The sequence below is a fragment of the Scyliorhinus torazame genome, chromosome 2, assembly GCF_047496885.1.
Source record: "Scyliorhinus torazame isolate Kashiwa2021f chromosome 2, sScyTor2.1, whole genome shotgun sequence".
NCBI lineage: Eukaryota > Metazoa > Chordata > Chondrichthyes > Carcharhiniformes > Scyliorhinidae > Scyliorhinus > Scyliorhinus torazame.
In genome coordinates, this window is record NC_092708.1 from 381,396,750 (window position 1) to 381,415,425 (window position 18,676).

Sequence of the window (18,676 nt, forward strand, 5' to 3'; positions counted from 1 at the left end):
TTATTGTAAGGAGGGATGACATCTTAGAAGGTTCTTCACCTGAAGGCATATGGGTTGAACTTAAAAATCAAAAAGGAGCAATCACATTGCTGGAGTGTACTATAGGCTCCCTAACAGTCAGAGGGAAATAGAACAGCAGATATGTAGGCAGATTTTAGAGAAGTAACAGGGTAGTGATAGATGGGGATTTCAATTTCCCCAACATTAACTGGGGTAGCCATAGTGTAAAAGGTTTAAAGGGAGTGGAATTCTTAAAATGCATCCAGTAGAACTTTTTAAGTCAGTACGTAGAAGGTCCAACAAGGGAGGGGGTGGTCCTGGACTTAATTTTTAGTAATGAAGCTGGGCAAGTGGTTGAAGTATCAGTGGGGGGAGCATTTTGTACAGAGTGAGCATAACTCCATTAGATTCACGATTGTAATGGAAAAGGGCAAGGATGGGCCCGAAATCAAAGTTCTAAACTGGGAGAAGGCCGATTTTAATAAAATCAGATATGATTTGGCCAGAGTGGACTGGCAGCAGACACTTTCAGGTAAATCTGTGACAGAAAAGTAGGATACATTCAAGAAGGAAATAGGGAGAGTCCAGGGCCAACATGTTCCAATCAAGACAAAGGTTGGGACCAACAAATCCAGTGAACCCTGGATATCGAGGGAAATACAGCATTGGATAAGGAGAAAAAGGGAGGCTTTTCTTTTTATGTACTAAATGATCTGTTTGAGCTGCTCGCAGAAAAATATTTTTCACTGTACCTCGGTACACGTGACAATAAACAATCCAAACATGACAAATTTCGAGGGCTTAAAACAGCAGAAGCCCTAGGTGTATAGAATGTGCAAAAGGGATTTTGAAAAGGAAATTAGGAGAGCGAAAAGGGGACAGGAAAGGATACTAGAAAATCCTAAGTTGTTTTACAAGTACATTAAGGGTAAAAGGATAACTAGGGAAAAAGTAGGACTTATTAAGGACCTGTGTGGTAATGTGTGTGGAGCCAAGGGGCATAGATAGGGTTCTAAATGAATACTTTGTGTCAGTGTTCACTTGTGATGAGGGACGGTGTGGGTATAGAAATAATGGAGAAGGACTATGATAAATTAAAGAGACAGAGAGGAGGTGGTGAGTGGTCTGGCAGGCTTAAAAGTAGGCAAATTTCCAGGGCCAGATGAAATGTATCCCAGGCCGTTGAAGCAAGGGAGGAGCCAGAGGACTGGAGGATAGCCAATGTGGTAGTAATTATTCAAGAAGGGAGAAAGGGATCAACCAGGAATCTACAGGCCAGTCAGCCTAATCTCAGTGGCAGGGAAACTATTGGAAGCAATTCTGAGAGACAGGATTAATCTGCATTTGGAGAGGCAGGGATTAATCAAGAACAGTCACCATGGTTTTGTTAAGGGGAGGTCATGTCTGACCAACTTGATTGAATTTTCGAAGAGGTGACCAGGTGTGTAGATGAGGGAATTGCATTTGATGTAGTCTACTGGACTTCAGCAAAGCTTTTGATAACATCCCACATGGGAGACTGACAACGATGGTAGAGCCCATGGGATCCAAGGAAATTTGGCAAATTGGATCCAGAATTGGCTGAGTGGCAGGAAGCAGAGGGTGATGGTCGAGGGGCGTTTTTCCGACTGGGTGCCTGTGTCCAGAAGAGTCCCGCAGGGATCAGTTTGTGGTTTATATAAATGATTTAGACATGAATGTAGGAGGGTTTATCAGTAAGTTGTGGATAATAAGAAAATTGGTGGGGTGGTAAACAGTGAGGAGGATATTCTTAGATTACAGGAGTATATAAGAGCTGGTCCGTGGCAAATGAAATTCAACCCTGATAAGTGTGAGGTGATGCACTTGGGCAGGTCAAACAAGGCAAGGGAATATATGATAAACGGCAGGACTATGGGAAGCACTGAGGATCGGAGGGACCTTGATGTGCATGTTCACAGGTCCGTTAAGGTAGCAGAGCAGGTGGATACAGTGGTTAAGAAGGCATATGGTATACTTGCCTTTATTAGCCGAGGCATAGAGTTTAAGGGCAGGGAGATTATGTTGGAATCGTATAAAACATTGTTTGTCTACAGTTAGAGTATTGTGTGCAGTTCTGGAATCCACATTATAGTAAGGATATTATAGCACCTGAAAGGGTGAAGAGATTTACCGAGATGTTGAGTTTTAGCTATGAAGAGAGATTGGATAAACAGTGGTTGTTTTCCTTGGAGCAGAGGAGACAGAGGGGGGCAGGATTGAGACGTGTATAATTATAAAAGGCATACATAGAGTAGACAGGAATAAATGTTTCCCCTTGGTGGAGGGATCAATGACCAGGGGTCATAGATTTAGGGTAAGGGACAGGAGGCTTAGAAGGGTAGTGAGGATGGTTGGAGTCTGGAACTCACTGCCTGAAAGGGCGGTGGAGGCGGAGACCCCATACCATTTAAGTAGTATTTAGATGTGCACTTCCAATCCCAGGCATACAAGGCTATAGATAAAGTGCTGGAAAATCGGATTAGAATAGTTAGTTGGTTGTTTTTGACCAGCACAGACATGATGGGTTGAAAGACCTTTTCTGTTCTGTAGACCTATGACGCTATCATCAACCATAGTCATTTTCTTCCTCATACCAATGTAATTGGCTTAAGTTTCAGGCTCTTGTTCAAGATGGAATATGCCACTTTCAAACTTAAAATTGAATTTAGTTGTATTATGATCAATCTTTCCCAGAGGAACGTCCACCGAGACTGTTAATTAACCCTGCCTCATTGCACATTACTTTTTCCCTAGTTGGTTCCACAAGGTATTGTTCCAGGAAACTGTCACAAAAGCATACTACAAATTCATCTTCCAGACCACCGTTGCCAATTTGATTGATCCAGTCTATATGAAGATTAAAGACCATCACAATCATTGCACGCTCCAATTACTTCTTGCTTAATGTTCTGTTCAACGATTTAACGATTGTTAGGAAGCTTATAAGCTATTCCCAGCTGCACCAATGGTTTTCTTACCCTTGTTATTCCAAATCTACATCCATACGAATTCTACTTCCTCTTGAGCATCCCTAATTTTAATCATTTCAACATAAGCAACCAAGCTTTCACCTACTTTGGCCTCTTAACTCTAGAATTCCACCCTCAGACCTCTCCGCCCTCCTGCAAGACATCTGCAAAACCTGCCTTTTTGACCAAACTTTTGGTTTTCTGATCTAATGTCTCCTTGTACAGTTTGGTATTAAACTTTGTTTGATAACTTGCCTGTGAAATGTCTTTGAACATTTTACTATATTAAAGGCACTAAATAAATGTAAGCTGCTGTTGGGTTTAGAGGTCTAATGGAGGATTTTGAAATGATAAAGTGATTCGATAGGGCAGGTTCAGAGAAATGTTTTAATCTGGCAGAGGCATCCAAAATTAGAGCTAGGTAGTTTAGAATTTAAATGAAATCAGGACTCGGGTAAGAAAAATCTGAAACTTGTTCCTCCCCAAGAAACTGTGGATACTGGATCATTTCAAGACTCAGATTGTTTTTTTTAAATATCGAGGGAAAAGGAACAAAGATGAAATTGAGTGTAGACCAGCCAGGCCCACGGGGCTGGATGGACTATTGCCATTCCTAAATTATTACTATTATTGCAAATTAACTTAGTTAAAGAAAGTCACTTGGGTGGCCCTTCTAACCTGATGTACTGTGCAGGGGCCAGTTTCTCAGCTGCCCGAACGGGCATGGCTGCTGCAACCTTCTGTGAAACTTGTTTTTCAAGAGCTGAACGTGTCTTTTCGGTCAACTGCAATGAAAATAAAGAGAATTTAGAAGCTTAATGTGCATTTCTTTACCTCCAGGTTTCATATGGTCAATGTTCCCCGAACCTTAATCTTAATTTTCAAGGACTATTTCGCCCATGGCAAAGTCAACTGTGAAACTCTATAGTGTTAGAAACATCATTTCACAGAGCATATGAAGCTGCCCGTTCCCAATGGTTACAGCATAATCCGATCCACAATTAAGGAGTTTTCTTTCCAATTGTACTGACATTACAGCTTTGTTACAAACAGACCGCACACAATCTACTGCAGCACAGGATTGTCAGTGGTGCTGAAAGTATTCATGCGGATTCTCCACTTTTACCATCACAGAATTGTGGACAGGCCTCCAATACCTCACTCCAGTGGCCATTCATGTGTGAATCTTAACTGTTAATATTTCGCTACAAGGCACATCACAGATAAGTCACTGACAATCGAGGCACATATACTTTACTGCAGGAACAATTATGATTTAGAATGGAGTAACAGTGATTTCCCCTCTCTATATATTAGTGTTACAGCCAATGTGACAAATTAACTTAATCAACACGGGGGGGGGGGGGGCAAAGAAACAGCTGGAATTTTGATGGATGGTATGATTCAGTAGAGCACTGTGCAGTATATTTATCAACTGAGCCATCAGACCGCTCAGGAACAAGAAAAAGTTTGACTTGCATATATTCTGCCCTGAATCTCACTGGGGCAATTAGCCCAGATGCAACCTTTGGATGGTGTGTACGTGCAGAACATGCTTAAACATATCCAACTTAATTACAGTACATGGACACCCATTTTACGCTAACAAAATAAATAGATTTATAATAAAATATCTCAACGGATTCAGCACACTTTGTAGTCCAGTGATTTAAGAGATGAACTGAACATCACAGCTTAATATAGCACCTTTCATATAACAAAGTGCCCCAGGATGTTGCATAGAACATAGTGTTGAAGGTGGCCATTCGGCCCATTAAGTCTGCACCGACCCACTTAAGCCCTCACTTCCAACCTATCCACGTAACCCAATAACCCCTCCTAGCCTTTTTGGTCACTAAGGGCAATTTATCATGGCAAATCCACATAACCTGCACGTCTTTGGACTGTGGGAGGAAACCGGAGCACTTGGAGGAAACCCACGCAGACATGGGGAGAACGTGCAGACTCCGCACAGTGACCCAGCGGAGAATCGAACCTGGGACCCTGGCGCTGTGAAGCCACAGTGCTATCCACTTGTGCTACCGTGCTGCCCAGGGGGAACAAAGTTCAACACACAAAGATCAATATGTTGACTAAGGAAAGATTTGTGCTAGGATAGCACCTTCCCTACCCCAGGAAATTCCAAAGTGCTCCATCGCCAACAAGTCACTTGACAAGATGGAGTCCCTGCCTTCACTTTTGTCCATTAGTGACAGAGGTTTTACTCACCCAGATTATACTCTCTGGATTGCTCTACCTAAACCCTTGCTCCTTTCCTCCGACCTCCCTTTACAATCTCCCCTAGCCCCATTATTTTGACCAAAATATTGGTCACCCCTCTTAATCTGCTTCCTCCTAAGACATCTGTGTTCCATGTGATTATCTGTAAAGCATTATTGAATTTTTAGAAAATCTTGAAAGTGCTATGCAAAAGTTATTGATTACACAGCGAAACAACCAATTCACAAGCAGCAAGGTTTTACACTCAAATTGAGTGAAACAACCAGTTTAATGTACTTGGTGGAATCGGCCAGGGAAGGCTCTCACCTCAAAACGTGACATGGGATCTTCAATTCTGCACGCCTTTCAACAGTTTGATGAACACAGTGCCTTGACAATGCACAAATGTGGTGGTTTGGATAGATCAGCCCACTTTGATTCATCTTTCCAAATCTCCCATCAGGTGCCTCACCATTTCATTTTTAACTGACAATACTATCCCTCAGAACAATTGCACACCTCATGCTAAAACCAGTAATAAATAACACACCTCTTTTATACATTCTTCATCGGGTCTCTGCAGCTCTGGGTCATCTTCATTGATGACCTCTTTTGGAATCAGATCTGTAAACTTGCTGTAGATCACCTAGACAGGGAAAAATCATTATTTTTCAAATACCTCAAAAAACTATTTGACTCAGAACTGGATAGCAAATATCTAATGAAAGATGGAGCCCCACTACTTCATAACAACTGTACAATATGTTGTTTGGCACAACATGAGAAACAGAATAATGGAGCATTTGATGCACATGACTACCTGGAATACACTCCAAGCTCTACTACTGGAAATGGAAGACAGAACAATTTAACAGGTCCGTGGAGAAGAATCGGACCACTGTTATGATACATGTTGCAGTACCTTGTCTTTCGACTGCCCTTGCCTAGCAATAGCGTCAAATTTGATCTTTCCCTCTGCATCCACTTGAATCGCCAGTGCATTGGATGACTTTTTCTTGCGGCCCATTTCCAATGGAAATTGTGCCATGTGGACCTCTGGGAATGCACCTCCATCGGCAAAATCCTGGATGAACAGAAACAAAGCCAAAATCTTAATCATCAAGAGCTGTAGAACCCAGGTCACACTCAGGAGCTCTGCAGGGGCAAAATCATATTGGTTGTTTACATTTTATGAAACATAGTCAGTTTTAATAATAATAATAATCGCATATTGTCACAAGTAGGCTTCAATGAAGTTACTGTGAAAAGTCCCTCGTCGCCACATTCCGGCGCCTGTTCGGCGAGGCTGGTACGGGAATTGAACCCGCGCTGCTGGCATTGTTCTGCATTACAAGCCAGCTGTTTAGCCCACTGTGCTAAACCAGCCCCTTTACTGACTGTACTCATGTTTGATAAAGAAAAACTTATCTTTGTTAAGTACTACTGTGGCAGCACACACACGTTTATCGAGGAAGACAACTGTACCGGCTCACTGGTTTTAATTCCTACAGATTCTGACAATCGTATATCTTGCCAAGTTCTCACTTTGAAAAGATGACAAACTGTTCGAGGTTTTATGGCACTGGCCCAATGCAGCCTCCGCACAGTTCCCTCCGATGTTTATAGATTGACCGCTGCCACCACCTCCTGCAGTTTTGTTGGGAGGAAAAAAGGGAACATATTTCTCTGCACAAGACCATGAATGGGCCCACAGAGGTACAATTCCCTTTGCATGTAAAGCAAAATTCTTCTGTTTTTAAAAATTGCCTGATTGAGGACAGGGTAAGGGAGATAAACCAGCCTAATGATGGAATTTTGTGACAGTGTGTTCAACCTACACTCAGACCCGTGGAGTTTCCTGTCTCTCAAATTTATGGTGCAGCAGTACTGCTGAAGTCCACAAATGAGGCGGCAGTCAGCTGCACGGACACCTCCAATCATATTACATTTTGTACTCCACCTTAGTTGGCATTTACCAGTCAAAAATGTTCTTTCCAATAAAGCCCTGATTTTAGGCAGTACAATGGACAGCATTTCACCAAAACCATACAATGACGACATGTCAGGCCTGTCACAAAGTGTTGATTCGACACAAATGGCTTCCATGTTAAATTCTGAATTCTAATTTTGCTTGTTTATATGATCTGCTTATCAACAAGGCTCACCCTGTTTTTTTTAAATTTAGAGTACCCAATTTTTTTCCAATTAAGGGACAATTTTAGCGTGGCCAATCCACCTACCCTGCACATCTTTGGATTGTGGGGGTGAGACCCATACAGACACGGGGAGAATGTGCAAGCTCCACACGGACAATGATCCGGGGCTGGGATCGAACCTGGGTCCTCGGCATCGTGGGGCAGCGGTGCTACCCACTGAGCCACCGTGTCGCCCAGGTTAAAAAGAAACTACACACGCTAGAAGTTTGTAATAAATTGCAGAAAAACCACACTCTTGTCAGCATCTGTTCTGATGAAGCCTAGGCCAGAAATGCCTTTCCTCTTCAAATGCTGACAAACCTGGCGTGCATTTCCAGTACTTTATCTTATGCAGTGTTATCTGACGACTGCCTACTATGTATGAGGTTAGTGGCTAACCTCAAAATGTGACTGGCAGATACGTCCACGAAAGCGATTAAACATTTGACACAAACATAAACATGCTAGCAAAGATATATTCTTTATCCCCCCCACTGTGATAAGCTGCAGCAATTCTAGGACAAACATTGAACAACTGCAATTCACTGAGACCTATTCAGTCTCTTGCTCAGTAGATGGTAGGGCTAAAGATCCAAATGATTGGAAAGATTTACTTTCTTGCCACTAACATCTTCATATTGACTCACAATGCGAAGTGCTGCGGCTGAACATTTAAGCATATGATGGACTAATCTTGCGATACGGAATAAATCACAGGATTTTCTCATGCCAAGACATTGCAGATGTTACCTCCATGGATCGAGGAACCCATCCCTTTCTGTGTCCATATGGTGGAGGTTCTCTCCGCGATGCCACTAATGCGGTCTGTCGAATTCGTTGAGAGCGAACTTTTTCCTCAGCTTCCAGCTGGTCCTGGGACAGCTGGGTTGGCGCAGGCAGAAAACTTGAAAGTAAAAGAAAAATACATTTATTATAACCATTGCATTCGCCAGGAGCAAGACAATCTCCACAATCACCAAATGAGCAACAATTGTGACAATAAGCGATTTTCATTTCATTTCACAAGTGGTACAAAGACACAGTTAGCCATGACTATGGGATGGTGTCACAGTGTTAATGCTTCTGGGCTAGTAATCTAGAGGCTTGGATTAATGACCCGGAGACAGGAGTTCAAATCCCGCTATGGCACCTGGAAAATTTAAATTTAATTAATAATTTTGGAATAAAAAGTTAGTCTCAGTAATGATGATCATAAAACTTCATGTTTAGGGACAGCACATGGTACAGTGGTTAGCACTGCTGCCTACGGCACTGAGGACCCGGGTTTGAATCCCAGCCCTAGGTCACTGTCCATGTGGAGGTTGCACATTCTCTCCGTGTCTGTGTGGGCTTGACCCCCACAACCCAAAGATGTGCAGGTTAGGTGGATTGGCCACGCTAAATTGCCCCTGAATTGGAAAAATATATAATTGGGTACTCTAAATCTATTTAAAAAATAAAACTTCATGTTTGCTGTAAAAATGCTAGCATAGGAAATTAGCTGTCCTTATCTGGTCTACATATGACTCCAGATCCATTAACCACCTACGTAAATGCCCAAGTGAACCACTCAGTTGTATCAATCACGAAATAAATGATAAATAATTTAAAAAACTGGATGACCACCCAGTCAGTCCGGCAAAGTCCTCTTTGCTAGCATCTGGGAGCTTGTGCCAGAACTGGGAGAATTGCCACATGGACGAGTCAAGCAGCAGCCTGACATAGCTATACTCACCGAATCATACCTTACAGCCAATGCCCCAGACACCATCACCACCACCTCTGGGGCTATCCTGCTGAAGTGACAGAGTTGAAGGCACAGTGCCACACAACGAGTCTTGCACATTGGACTTCAGACCCCATGAAATCACTTGGGAATGGAAACTTTCTGCTGATTACCACATACCGCCCTCCCTGTGCTGCTGAGTTGGTACTCGTCCATGTCAAACACCACTTGGAAGAAACACTGAGGGTAGTGAGGACACAGAGCGCACACTTGGTGGAGGGACTACAATACACATCACCAAGAGCAGGTGGATAACATCACCACTGATGGGCATATCTGATAGAATGGGTTTGCGGCAGATGTTAAGAGAAGTAGAAAATAGGGAAAAACCTACTTGACCCCATCTTTACTAACCTAAATGTCAAAGATGCATTTGTGCATGTCAGTGACCACCTCACAGTCCTTGTGATGTTGGCTGTGTCTTCATAAAGATGCCTTCCATTGTGTTTGGTTGCACTACCACCATGCTACATGGGATTGATTCAGGACAGATCCAGCAGCGTTTTCCACACTGAGCATTACTAACAAGCTAGTGGACCAACCATATCACAATGAAGAATGTAGGACAGCTTTCCAGGTGTAGCATAAGGCATCCAAAAATGAGATGCCAACTTGGTGAAGCTGCGTGCTTGCAGCATATTATAGACAGAACTAAGCTTTCCCACTACCAATGCACCAGTTATGAGCCCTGCAGTTCTGCCACATCCGGGACAATTGAAAACAAACCAGGCTTCGCAAACATCTCCATTCTCAATGCAGGAGGAGCCCAGCACATCAGCTCAAAAGAAAAGACTGAGCCGTCTTCAGCCAGTGCTGCCACATCCGGGACAATTAAAAACAAACCAGACTTCGCCAACATCTCCATTCTCAATGCGGGAGGAGCCCAGCACATCAGCTCAAAAAATAAGGCTGAAGAAATTGCAGCCACCTTCAGCCAGATGTGCCTAGTGGATGATCCACCTCAGCCTACTCCTGACATCCTCAACATCACAGATGCCAGTCTTCAGCCACTATGGTTCCCTGCATGTGAAATAATCAAATCGCTCAATACACTTGATACAGAAACACCCTGGCAACAACATGGTAGCAGCAGTGAAGACTTGTGCCCCAGACTTGGCTGCATCCCAAACCAAGCTGTTCCAGTGCAGCTATACCAACAGCATTTACCCCAGGAATGTCACGTCCACAAAAAGGACACATCCCAACCAGTCAACTGCTGTGCCATTAGTTTTCCATCAATCATTAGCAAAATGATGGAAGGTGTTATCAACTCAAGTGGCTTTTACTCAACAGTGACCTATTCACTAATGCTCAGTTTAAATTCCACCAGGACCACTTGGTTTCAGGGCTCATAGCAGCCTGGACCCAAACATGGCCGAAAGAACTGAACTACTGAAGTGAGGTGAGCCCGACTGTCCTTGACATCAAGGCAGAATTTGACAGAGTATGGCATCAAGGGGCCCGCGCAAAACAGGAATTGATGGCAATCAGGGGAAAAACTCTCCACTGATGGGAATCAAATTCTAGCACAAACGTTGTGGCTGTTGAAGGCCAATCAACTTAGTCTCATGTACATCGCAGGGGTTCCTCAGAGTAATGTGCTAGGACCAATCATCAACAGCTTCTTCACAACCTTCTCTCCAACATTTCAGAAATGCGAATTACTGATGATTGCACAAAGTTTAGTGCAATTAGTAACTCCTTAGAAACAAAAACAATGGTACACATATGCAGAAAGAGCTGGATGACATTCAGGCTTGGGATGAGAAGTGGCATGTGATATTTGTGCCACACAAGTGCCAGAGAATGGCCATCTCCAACAAGAGAGAATGCAACCAATCTCCCCTTAACATTCAATGGCATTATCACTGAGTCATTCATGATCAACATCTTGGGGGTTACCATTGATCAGAAATATAACTGAACCAGTAATATTATATACTATATATTGTATACGGTGACTACAAGAGGTCAGAGACCGGACATTCTTCAGCAAGTGCCTCAGTTACTGACTCCCTAAATGTATCCACCATCTATGGCAGGAGTGTGATGGAATACTCCACTTGCCTAGCACTCGATCTACCACCTTAAAACAGTACACAGTAGCAGTAGTGTATACCACCTACAAGATGCACTGCAGCAACTTGCCAAGCCTCCTTTCAACAGCACCTTCTAAACCCACGGCCTTTACCGCCTAGAGGAACAAGAGCAGCAGATAAATGGGAACACCATCAACTAAACTCCCCATCACACCTTGTTTAGAACAATTATTGCCATTCCTTCACTGTCCCTGAGAAAATCCTTCCAAACAGCATTGCGGTGTACTAACACCACACAGACTGGAGTGGTTCAAGAGGGTGGATCACAACCATCTTCAAGGGTAATTAGAGATGCTGATTTTGTTAGTGCCTACAGCCCCTAAAGGCACAGTTAAGCAAATTCTGTTTCCCAAAGAAGATGCCAGGCACAGCTCACCGATGGGCAGGTCATGGACACAATCCCACCACCAAGCTTGCAAGAAAGTCACTTGTGTATGGTGGACTGACAAGCCAACATAAAGATTATTTCCAGAAACAAATTTAGCTCTGTGAACTCTGCACCAAACCAAACTAGTACAAGTTACACAGAACTGTTATTCTGCACATTTTCACTATCTTTCTTTTTTTATTGAGAATCCCCCAATGAATCTAATAAGATTATTTCTCAACAGAACACAAAAAGTGATTGAGTATTAAGAGTGGCAATGTCTTTGGTTAACATTCATTTGGCTTAGTAAACCAACTGTATTTTACCACAGAAATGGACATGAGAGATGAAGAGTTGATGCTATAGTCACAACAGACTGATATTCAGTCCTCATTTCTTCTGTGGCAATCCGAGCTGGTTTAAACTCATTAGCTCCTTCCACGCACCAGATCACCATCATCCTTGCAATAGCAGTTTGTAGAAATATATTAATGTGGCTAAGTGTGCATTAAAGACAGATGCAGCTGATACTGCAATTTGTATCTATCTTGAGTAGAGGCAAGAAACAAAATACCAACGCTAAAACAAAACTAAAAATAAATCGAGGATCAATTTATTATATTCAGCACATTAAGAAAATGGCAATGGAGTAAATAATGGGAATTAAAATGGATAAGTCTCGTGGACTTGATTGTTTACCCTGGAGCTTTGAAAGTGAGGAAGTTCCAAAAACAATTGATGTTTAAAGATCTTTCTGATTCTGAAATTGTGCTATTAGATCGAAGTAATATCACTATTATGTGAGAAGCTGGAGAGGGAGGAACTAGGTAACTCTGTCATTGTAACCTCTGGAAGGGAAAAGCAATAACAAGGGGACATAATTTTAAAATTGGAAACAGATTTTTGAGGAGCACAATCAAGCAGCACTGTCAATGTTGGAAAACTCTCTCCCCGCCTCAGAGGGCTGTGGATGTTGGAGACAATTGGCATTTTCCAAGACTGAGAAAGATTTTTGTTAGGCAAGGGTATCACTGCGTCAGGATCAAAGGTAGATATCAAGCATGATCTAACAATGTCAGAGCAGACCTGAGGGATTAAATGGCTTATTCCTGTTCCTAATATTAATTTGTGATATTTGCATTATTTGACAGAAAGCAGGCATGGTGTGTAAAGTTGTCCACATTCTCTAGAACTGTTCCATTGATGAGGAAAGCCAAAGTACCAAGTACAGGCTGATAACTTTAATTTTGGAAATATTAAGAAAATAATTTGAATAAACTAGGTTTTATTTAAGGCATTCAGCAACATGAGGTCACTGGCAAAATAAGCCACAATTTTAAGAGCTTTTGGCCATGTCTGCAAGTACTATTATTGAACCTTGAGATGGAAAAGCCGCAAGGAAAATAGCAAAATGTGCAACCTGCATCCTTGTTTTATTTCTGTTTCAATGGGTAAGGATTGAGGTTGAGACCCAATGTGCAGCCCCCTTCCTTTAATATTACCAGACAATAGATAATGTTAATCTCATTGCAAGTGCAAACCTGCCATTGCTTATTCAAAACAAGTTCAGAAACATTGAATCAAACAACAGAGGGGAACATTCGGCCCATCATTCCTCTGCCAGCTTTGATAAAGCTACCAAATGCATCTTTCACTCCTGCTCAATTGTTTTTGATAAAATTACACTTCATTTTAGATTTCCGATATGTGCATCTTTTTGGTTTGGGTGATGGTTTCCATGGCAGCGACTGTGTGCTAACAGCATAGACATTGCACACCTCATCATAATTGGCTGGAGAACAAGCCCCAAAGGTATGACGAGCAAAATACTTGCAAGTAAATAGTATATTCATATAATCTGTAGACAGAAACCGGACTATCAGAATAATAACAGCTAAACCGTCTTCCCCACTCGTCACTGGGGTTAATAATCTTTCACGGTCCCTTTAAATTCTGAGGCCTGTCCTGTAAGAGAATGAATAAAAGTGACTCCAAGTATGAACTTTTCCGCCACGCTCCTCCCTGCGCTTCTCGCTTCCTCAACGCGACTGAGAGCCAAGCAGAGGCTCAGGCTTTGTTGGGCCTAGTTGCAACCCCGAGTGGATCATCCCAGAGACTCAAGAATATTCCAGAGACCCGGATCCCTCTGCGATGATCCCTCGCAGCGTCATGACACTGATAGGGGGGTGGGGGGGCGGGGGGGTCCCAGGATCCGGCACTTTACTGGCCGCCGGATAACGAGGGGAATAAAGAAAAAAAACACAGCATACCTCGTCAGCGCCATTTTCTCCTACCGCCGCCACCTTGCGTTTGACGTCACCCCGCAACGTTCCCTTCGAGAGCTTTGCGCCTGACGTCATCCCGCAACACGCAGCGGTCCCTTCCAGAGCTTTGCGGATGACATCATCCTGCAACTCGCAGCGGTCCCTCTGATGACTTTGAGTCTGACGTCATTGCGCAACACGCAGCGGTCCCTTTGATGGCTTTGCGTCTGACGTCATTCCGCAACACGCAGCGGTCCTTCCGAAAGCTTTGCGGTTGACGTCATCCCGCAATGCGCAGCGGTCCCTTTTGCGAGCTTTGCGTCTGACCTCATCCACATCGGTCCCTTTGAGAGCTTTGCGACTGACGTCATCCCACATCGGTCCCTTTGATGACTTTGCCACAGACGTCATTCCGCAACACGCGTCTGATCTCCCCTGATCAGATCTCCCCTGAGCCGCTTAATGGGGCCAACCGCAACCCTTGCGGGGAGCCGTGGTCTCCCTGCGGAATAAACGCCTTTCCATATAACTCCTGGGCGTTAGGGGGTCTCCCATTGTGAGTGATGTCCATCCAGGTTAGTGGAGGGTGTGCAATAGCGCTGCTTGGACTTGGTTCCCCTCCCCTCCCCCCCGGAGCTGCTGTAGTTCCTCCCCGCCCACCGCCGGTGAAGGGAGCGGGGATGGCGGCCGGAGTGGACTGCAAGTCCCAGCGGCCTTTGCGCGGTTGGATTGTGCCATTCTCAGCACCCGGCAGGGGTGTGGGGGAAACTCCAAGTGTCAGAGGGCGAAGGTGAGTGTTGACATTGTCCGGTAAGTGCAGCAGGCGGTTGTCAGGAAGTATATTTCAACATGGTACCGACGATATATACCTATTATTAAATACAGTTGCAAGCAAAGGTTGTGGAAACAGAATGATCAGGTTTAGTTGTATGGATGATTGAAAGGTCACATCTGTAAAGTGTAGAGCCTGGCATTTCAGGGAGGCTGGGAAAGGATAATTTTAAATAAAATCATGTGGCTAATAAGGTTCAACTAATAAGGGCCTATCCAAATAAGGTTTGGACACTTAAATAGTTGTTTTTGACCTGTGCAGACATGATGGGCCGAAGGGCCTTTTCCAGCTGTAGACCTCTGACTTTATGACAAGTTGTACAACATGTGTCAAAGAGGGTTGGGTGCATTGCAACCTGTATAACTCAGGCGCGTGTGTGGGATCTACGACTGTCTAGCTACTACTGCAAAAGTTGTACAACTCCTGCTTACTCCTTGACTCCATGATCACTATTCCTGCATTGTAATATTAATCTTTGTTCACATGATGTTGGTGGGTTAAATATTCCTTGGTACCTGAAAACCTGGTGTTAAAATGAAAGAAAGACTTGTATTCACTGTAGTGGCTTTCATAACCTCATGGGTGTCCCAAAATGCTTTACAGCCTTTGAAGTTTTGTTTAAAACTCTTTGCAGGATGTGGGTGGCAGCAGTTGTTGCCCATCCCTAATTGCCTTTGAACTATGTGAGTGGCTAGCCCACTGCAGAGTTGAGTCAACCATATTGTGGGTCTGGAATTACATGGAGACCAGATGAGATAAGGACAGCAGATTTCCTTCCTTAGAGGACATGAGTGAATGAAAATGAACAAATGAAATGAAAATCGCTTATTGCCACAAGTAGGCTTCAATGAAGTTACTGTGAAAAACCCCTAGTCGCCACATTCCACCGCCTGTTCGGGGAGGCTGGTACAGGAATTGAACCGTGCTGCTGGCCTGCCTTGGTCTGCTTTAAAAGCCAGCGATTTAGCCCCAGTGTGCTAAACCAGCCCCTCAGAATAAACCAGACTGAGGGGATGATGATAGCTTTATGGTCACCATTATTGAAACTAGCTTTCAATTCCAGATTTATTAATTGAATTAACGACACCAGCATGGTGCGGGGGGAGGGTGTGTGCGTGTGGATTTGATCCTATGTCTCCAGAACATTAACCTGGGCCTCTGGATTACGAAGTGAGTTAAGTTGCCACTAATAATAATGTAATAATCTTTATTATTATCACAAGTAGTCTTACATTAACACTGCAATGAGGTTACTGTGAAAATTCCTGAGTCACCACACTCCGGCGCCTGTTTGGGTACTCCGAGGGAGAATTCAGAATGTCCAATTCACTTAACAGCATGTCTTTTGGGACATGTGGTAGGAAACCGGAGCGCCTGGAGGAAACCCATGCAGACACAGGGAGAATGTGCAGATTCCGCACAGACAGTGACCCAATTCGGGAATCGAACCTGGGACCCTGGAGCTGTGAAGCAACAGTGCTAACCACTGTGCTACCATGCCGATCATATGCCTCAGTTTCCTTAATAGGGTTTACTGTTTACAAGTTTACTGCTGTAATGTAGAAAATGCAGCAGCTAATTTGTGGCAGAAAGCTTCTGCATTGGTGTTGGTTGCTGTAAATACTGGATATGACAAAATTGGACTTTGCACTGATCCCTCTGGGGTGCATCACTTGAAACATTGCCGCAGTCTGAGCAATATCAGTTAACCCAACCCATTGTTCCCTGTCAATCAACCATTATTCTGTCTATGTTCTTGCATTTCCTGTTGGGACCATGCACTTGACGTTTTATAACAAGCTTCTTATGAGAGATCTTACCGAGCATCTTCCGAAATCTATGTAGACCACTATTTTCTTTGAACTGTCCTATTAGCCAATTCTTAACAAAACCTCTTGCAAACACAACTTGTCTTTGAGTGGGCCAACTCGCCTTGAATTTAATGTGCTATTTAATAAGATCATGGTTGAACTTCTACATGAATCCTCTTTCTCATCTTAACTCTGTATTCCTTGCTTCCCTTAGTGCCAGAAAATCTTATCAATCTCCGTCTTGAATATATTCAACAATGGAGAATTCATAACCCTTTGGGATAGAGAATTCCAAAGTTTCAGAACCCTCGGAGTGAAGAAATTTCTCTTCCAAAAGGCCCTTATCTTGAGACTATAAACCCCTAATTCTAGACTATTTCGCATGGGACACACAAGTGCAGTTTTTCCAGCCATCTGGGGCTGTTTCCGTGCATGCCGGGTAGTAAAATCCTGGAAATTGATGTTAAGTCGGGATCTAGATGTCATCTGCCCTGTTCTGACTATCTTCGGTTCTCAATCCATCGGGGAATCCTCTTTGGTCTGGTGGGGAACCACTTGAATCAACTAACGAGGCAAGTCAGAGCCTTTTTAACCATGAATTTCTTCTTTCCAAACAATGTTTCTGTGCTGTGTTTACTCCTCACCAGGGTCATCAAGAGCAACACCAAACAGTTGTGACTGCTTTGATCGGTTACACTCAAGAGTTCCAGCCATGGTGAGACTGCTGTTCAAAGCACTTTCTTCTCTCAGAGAGTGATTGAGGGGCGATTGCAAACTTCTCGGAAGGCAGTTCACCAGACCGGTATTTCACTCACTTTCAGTTGCATGTTCCTGTTGCCAGCCTTCACGCCATGGGAGCAACCTTTGCAGTGCCACCTTCCATCTCTGCTACTGCAAGAGCACAGGCCGCATCACCACCAACTGCTCCAGCAACACCAGCAGCAACATAGGGTGTCTTCCGCTGACCCTCCACTGGGCAGTAAGAATGGATACCGGGATCCAGCTGGAAGGAAGCAAGACCTGCGACACAGGATGCACATGCAGAGAATCAACTGTCTCCACATGTCTGAGAGCAGTTGCCAGTTCTCCCTACTATGCCCGTCCCACTGTCCAGGGAGCCCAGACTGGCCTTCAAACGCCCACACACGGTTCAGCGTGGACCGGCTCTTAAACGTTGAGTAGATGTTGAGTGAGAACATGTGGCTTTGATGTTCTCCATTAGCCACTAGTTTGGCTGGGCTCACTCTCTCGGCTCTCTCATGTTGAGTGTCCACTTGAGCAGAGCACTAGAGGGCTTATGGCCCCCTTTTTGCACAAACTGGCTGGCACCTTCATCTCCAAAACGGCACTTCAAGAGAATGAAGTGACTGTGAAGCACTTTCAGGGAAACATCAAATACTCTGCTGAGTGCATTCCATTCAAACATACACCAGCTTTTGATTCCCAAGCTTTCAGGAGAAGGTGTGGGTGAAAATTGGCAAGAAGTGAACCTTGATTCAATATTTCAACAGGTGGTTTCACTGATATCTATAAATTCCCAAAGCTGCCTTTTATCTACCATGAAAAAGCAGGTTTCCAAATGAAAGCTTCTTTTGTGCCAGCTTGGCTCAGTAATGCTCTTTTCCTCGAGCTGTTGGTTCCATTCCTACATCAGTCCCTTTTCATGCTTTGTGATTGCAGCGCACTGCCGTGCAGAGGGAGCATCGTATTGCTGGGTGTGCCAGCCTTCAGATAAGGTATTTAACCTTGGACCCTCTCTCCCCTCCACACCACCACCTCCCTCATTCCCGTCCACATCTGCTCAGTAGTTCAGGTTGGGGGAGGGGATGGGGGTCTCCTGATCTCCTGACCAATGATGCTCTCAGTCAACATCAAGAGTAAATTAGTTGCTCATCCTGTTGCTATTGGTGGAATCTTGCTCTGTACAATGGCCGACGTAATGGTTGCCACACTTCATTTTCTGTGAAGTGCTTTGAGGTGGTTTCTAAGCGATCGGGTAAATGCAAATGTGTGTTTTTGAGACGAGCTGACCATGTTGTCAGCCTTGTCCCATGTGCTGACTGAGATGCGGCCTCATCTGAGGGGTGTAACTCTGGGGAGCTGGTGGCCATC

General features: G+C 44.0%; 2 protein-coding genes across 4 annotated transcripts in view; one reads left to right on the plus strand and one right to left on the minus strand.

The window, feature by feature from the left end:
• Positions 1 to 14,032, minus strand: part of snw1 (SNW domain containing 1) — a 30,862-nt gene extending 16,830 nt beyond the window's left edge. The window contains exons 1-5 of the mRNA XM_072493587.1: positions 13,928 to 14,032; positions 8,156 to 8,309; positions 6,133 to 6,294; positions 5,761 to 5,856; positions 3,669 to 3,775 (exon numbers count right to left, since the gene is read on the minus strand). Of these exons, the coding sequence (XP_072349688.1) occupies positions 3,669 to 3,775; positions 5,761 to 5,856; positions 6,133 to 6,294; positions 8,156 to 8,309; positions 13,928 to 13,941 (533 nt within the window). The 5' untranslated portion in view covers positions 13,942 to 14,032. The remainder of the gene's footprint in view (positions 1 to 3,668; positions 3,776 to 5,760; positions 5,857 to 6,132; positions 6,295 to 8,155; positions 8,310 to 13,927) is intronic.
• Positions 14,033 to 14,317: 285 nt separating this feature from the next.
• Positions 14,318 to 18,676, plus strand: part of adck1 (aarF domain containing kinase 1) — a 781,712-nt gene continuing 777,353 nt past the window's right edge. For 2 of the 3 annotated variants that reach the window (XM_072493590.1, XM_072493592.1), the window contains exon 1: positions 14,319 to 14,496. The gene's annotated coding sequence lies outside the window, so the exon portion shown is untranslated. Of the gene's footprint in view, positions 14,497 to 18,676 lie in introns of all 3 variants that reach the window. The other variant, XM_072493591.1, reaches the window with a different exon arrangement.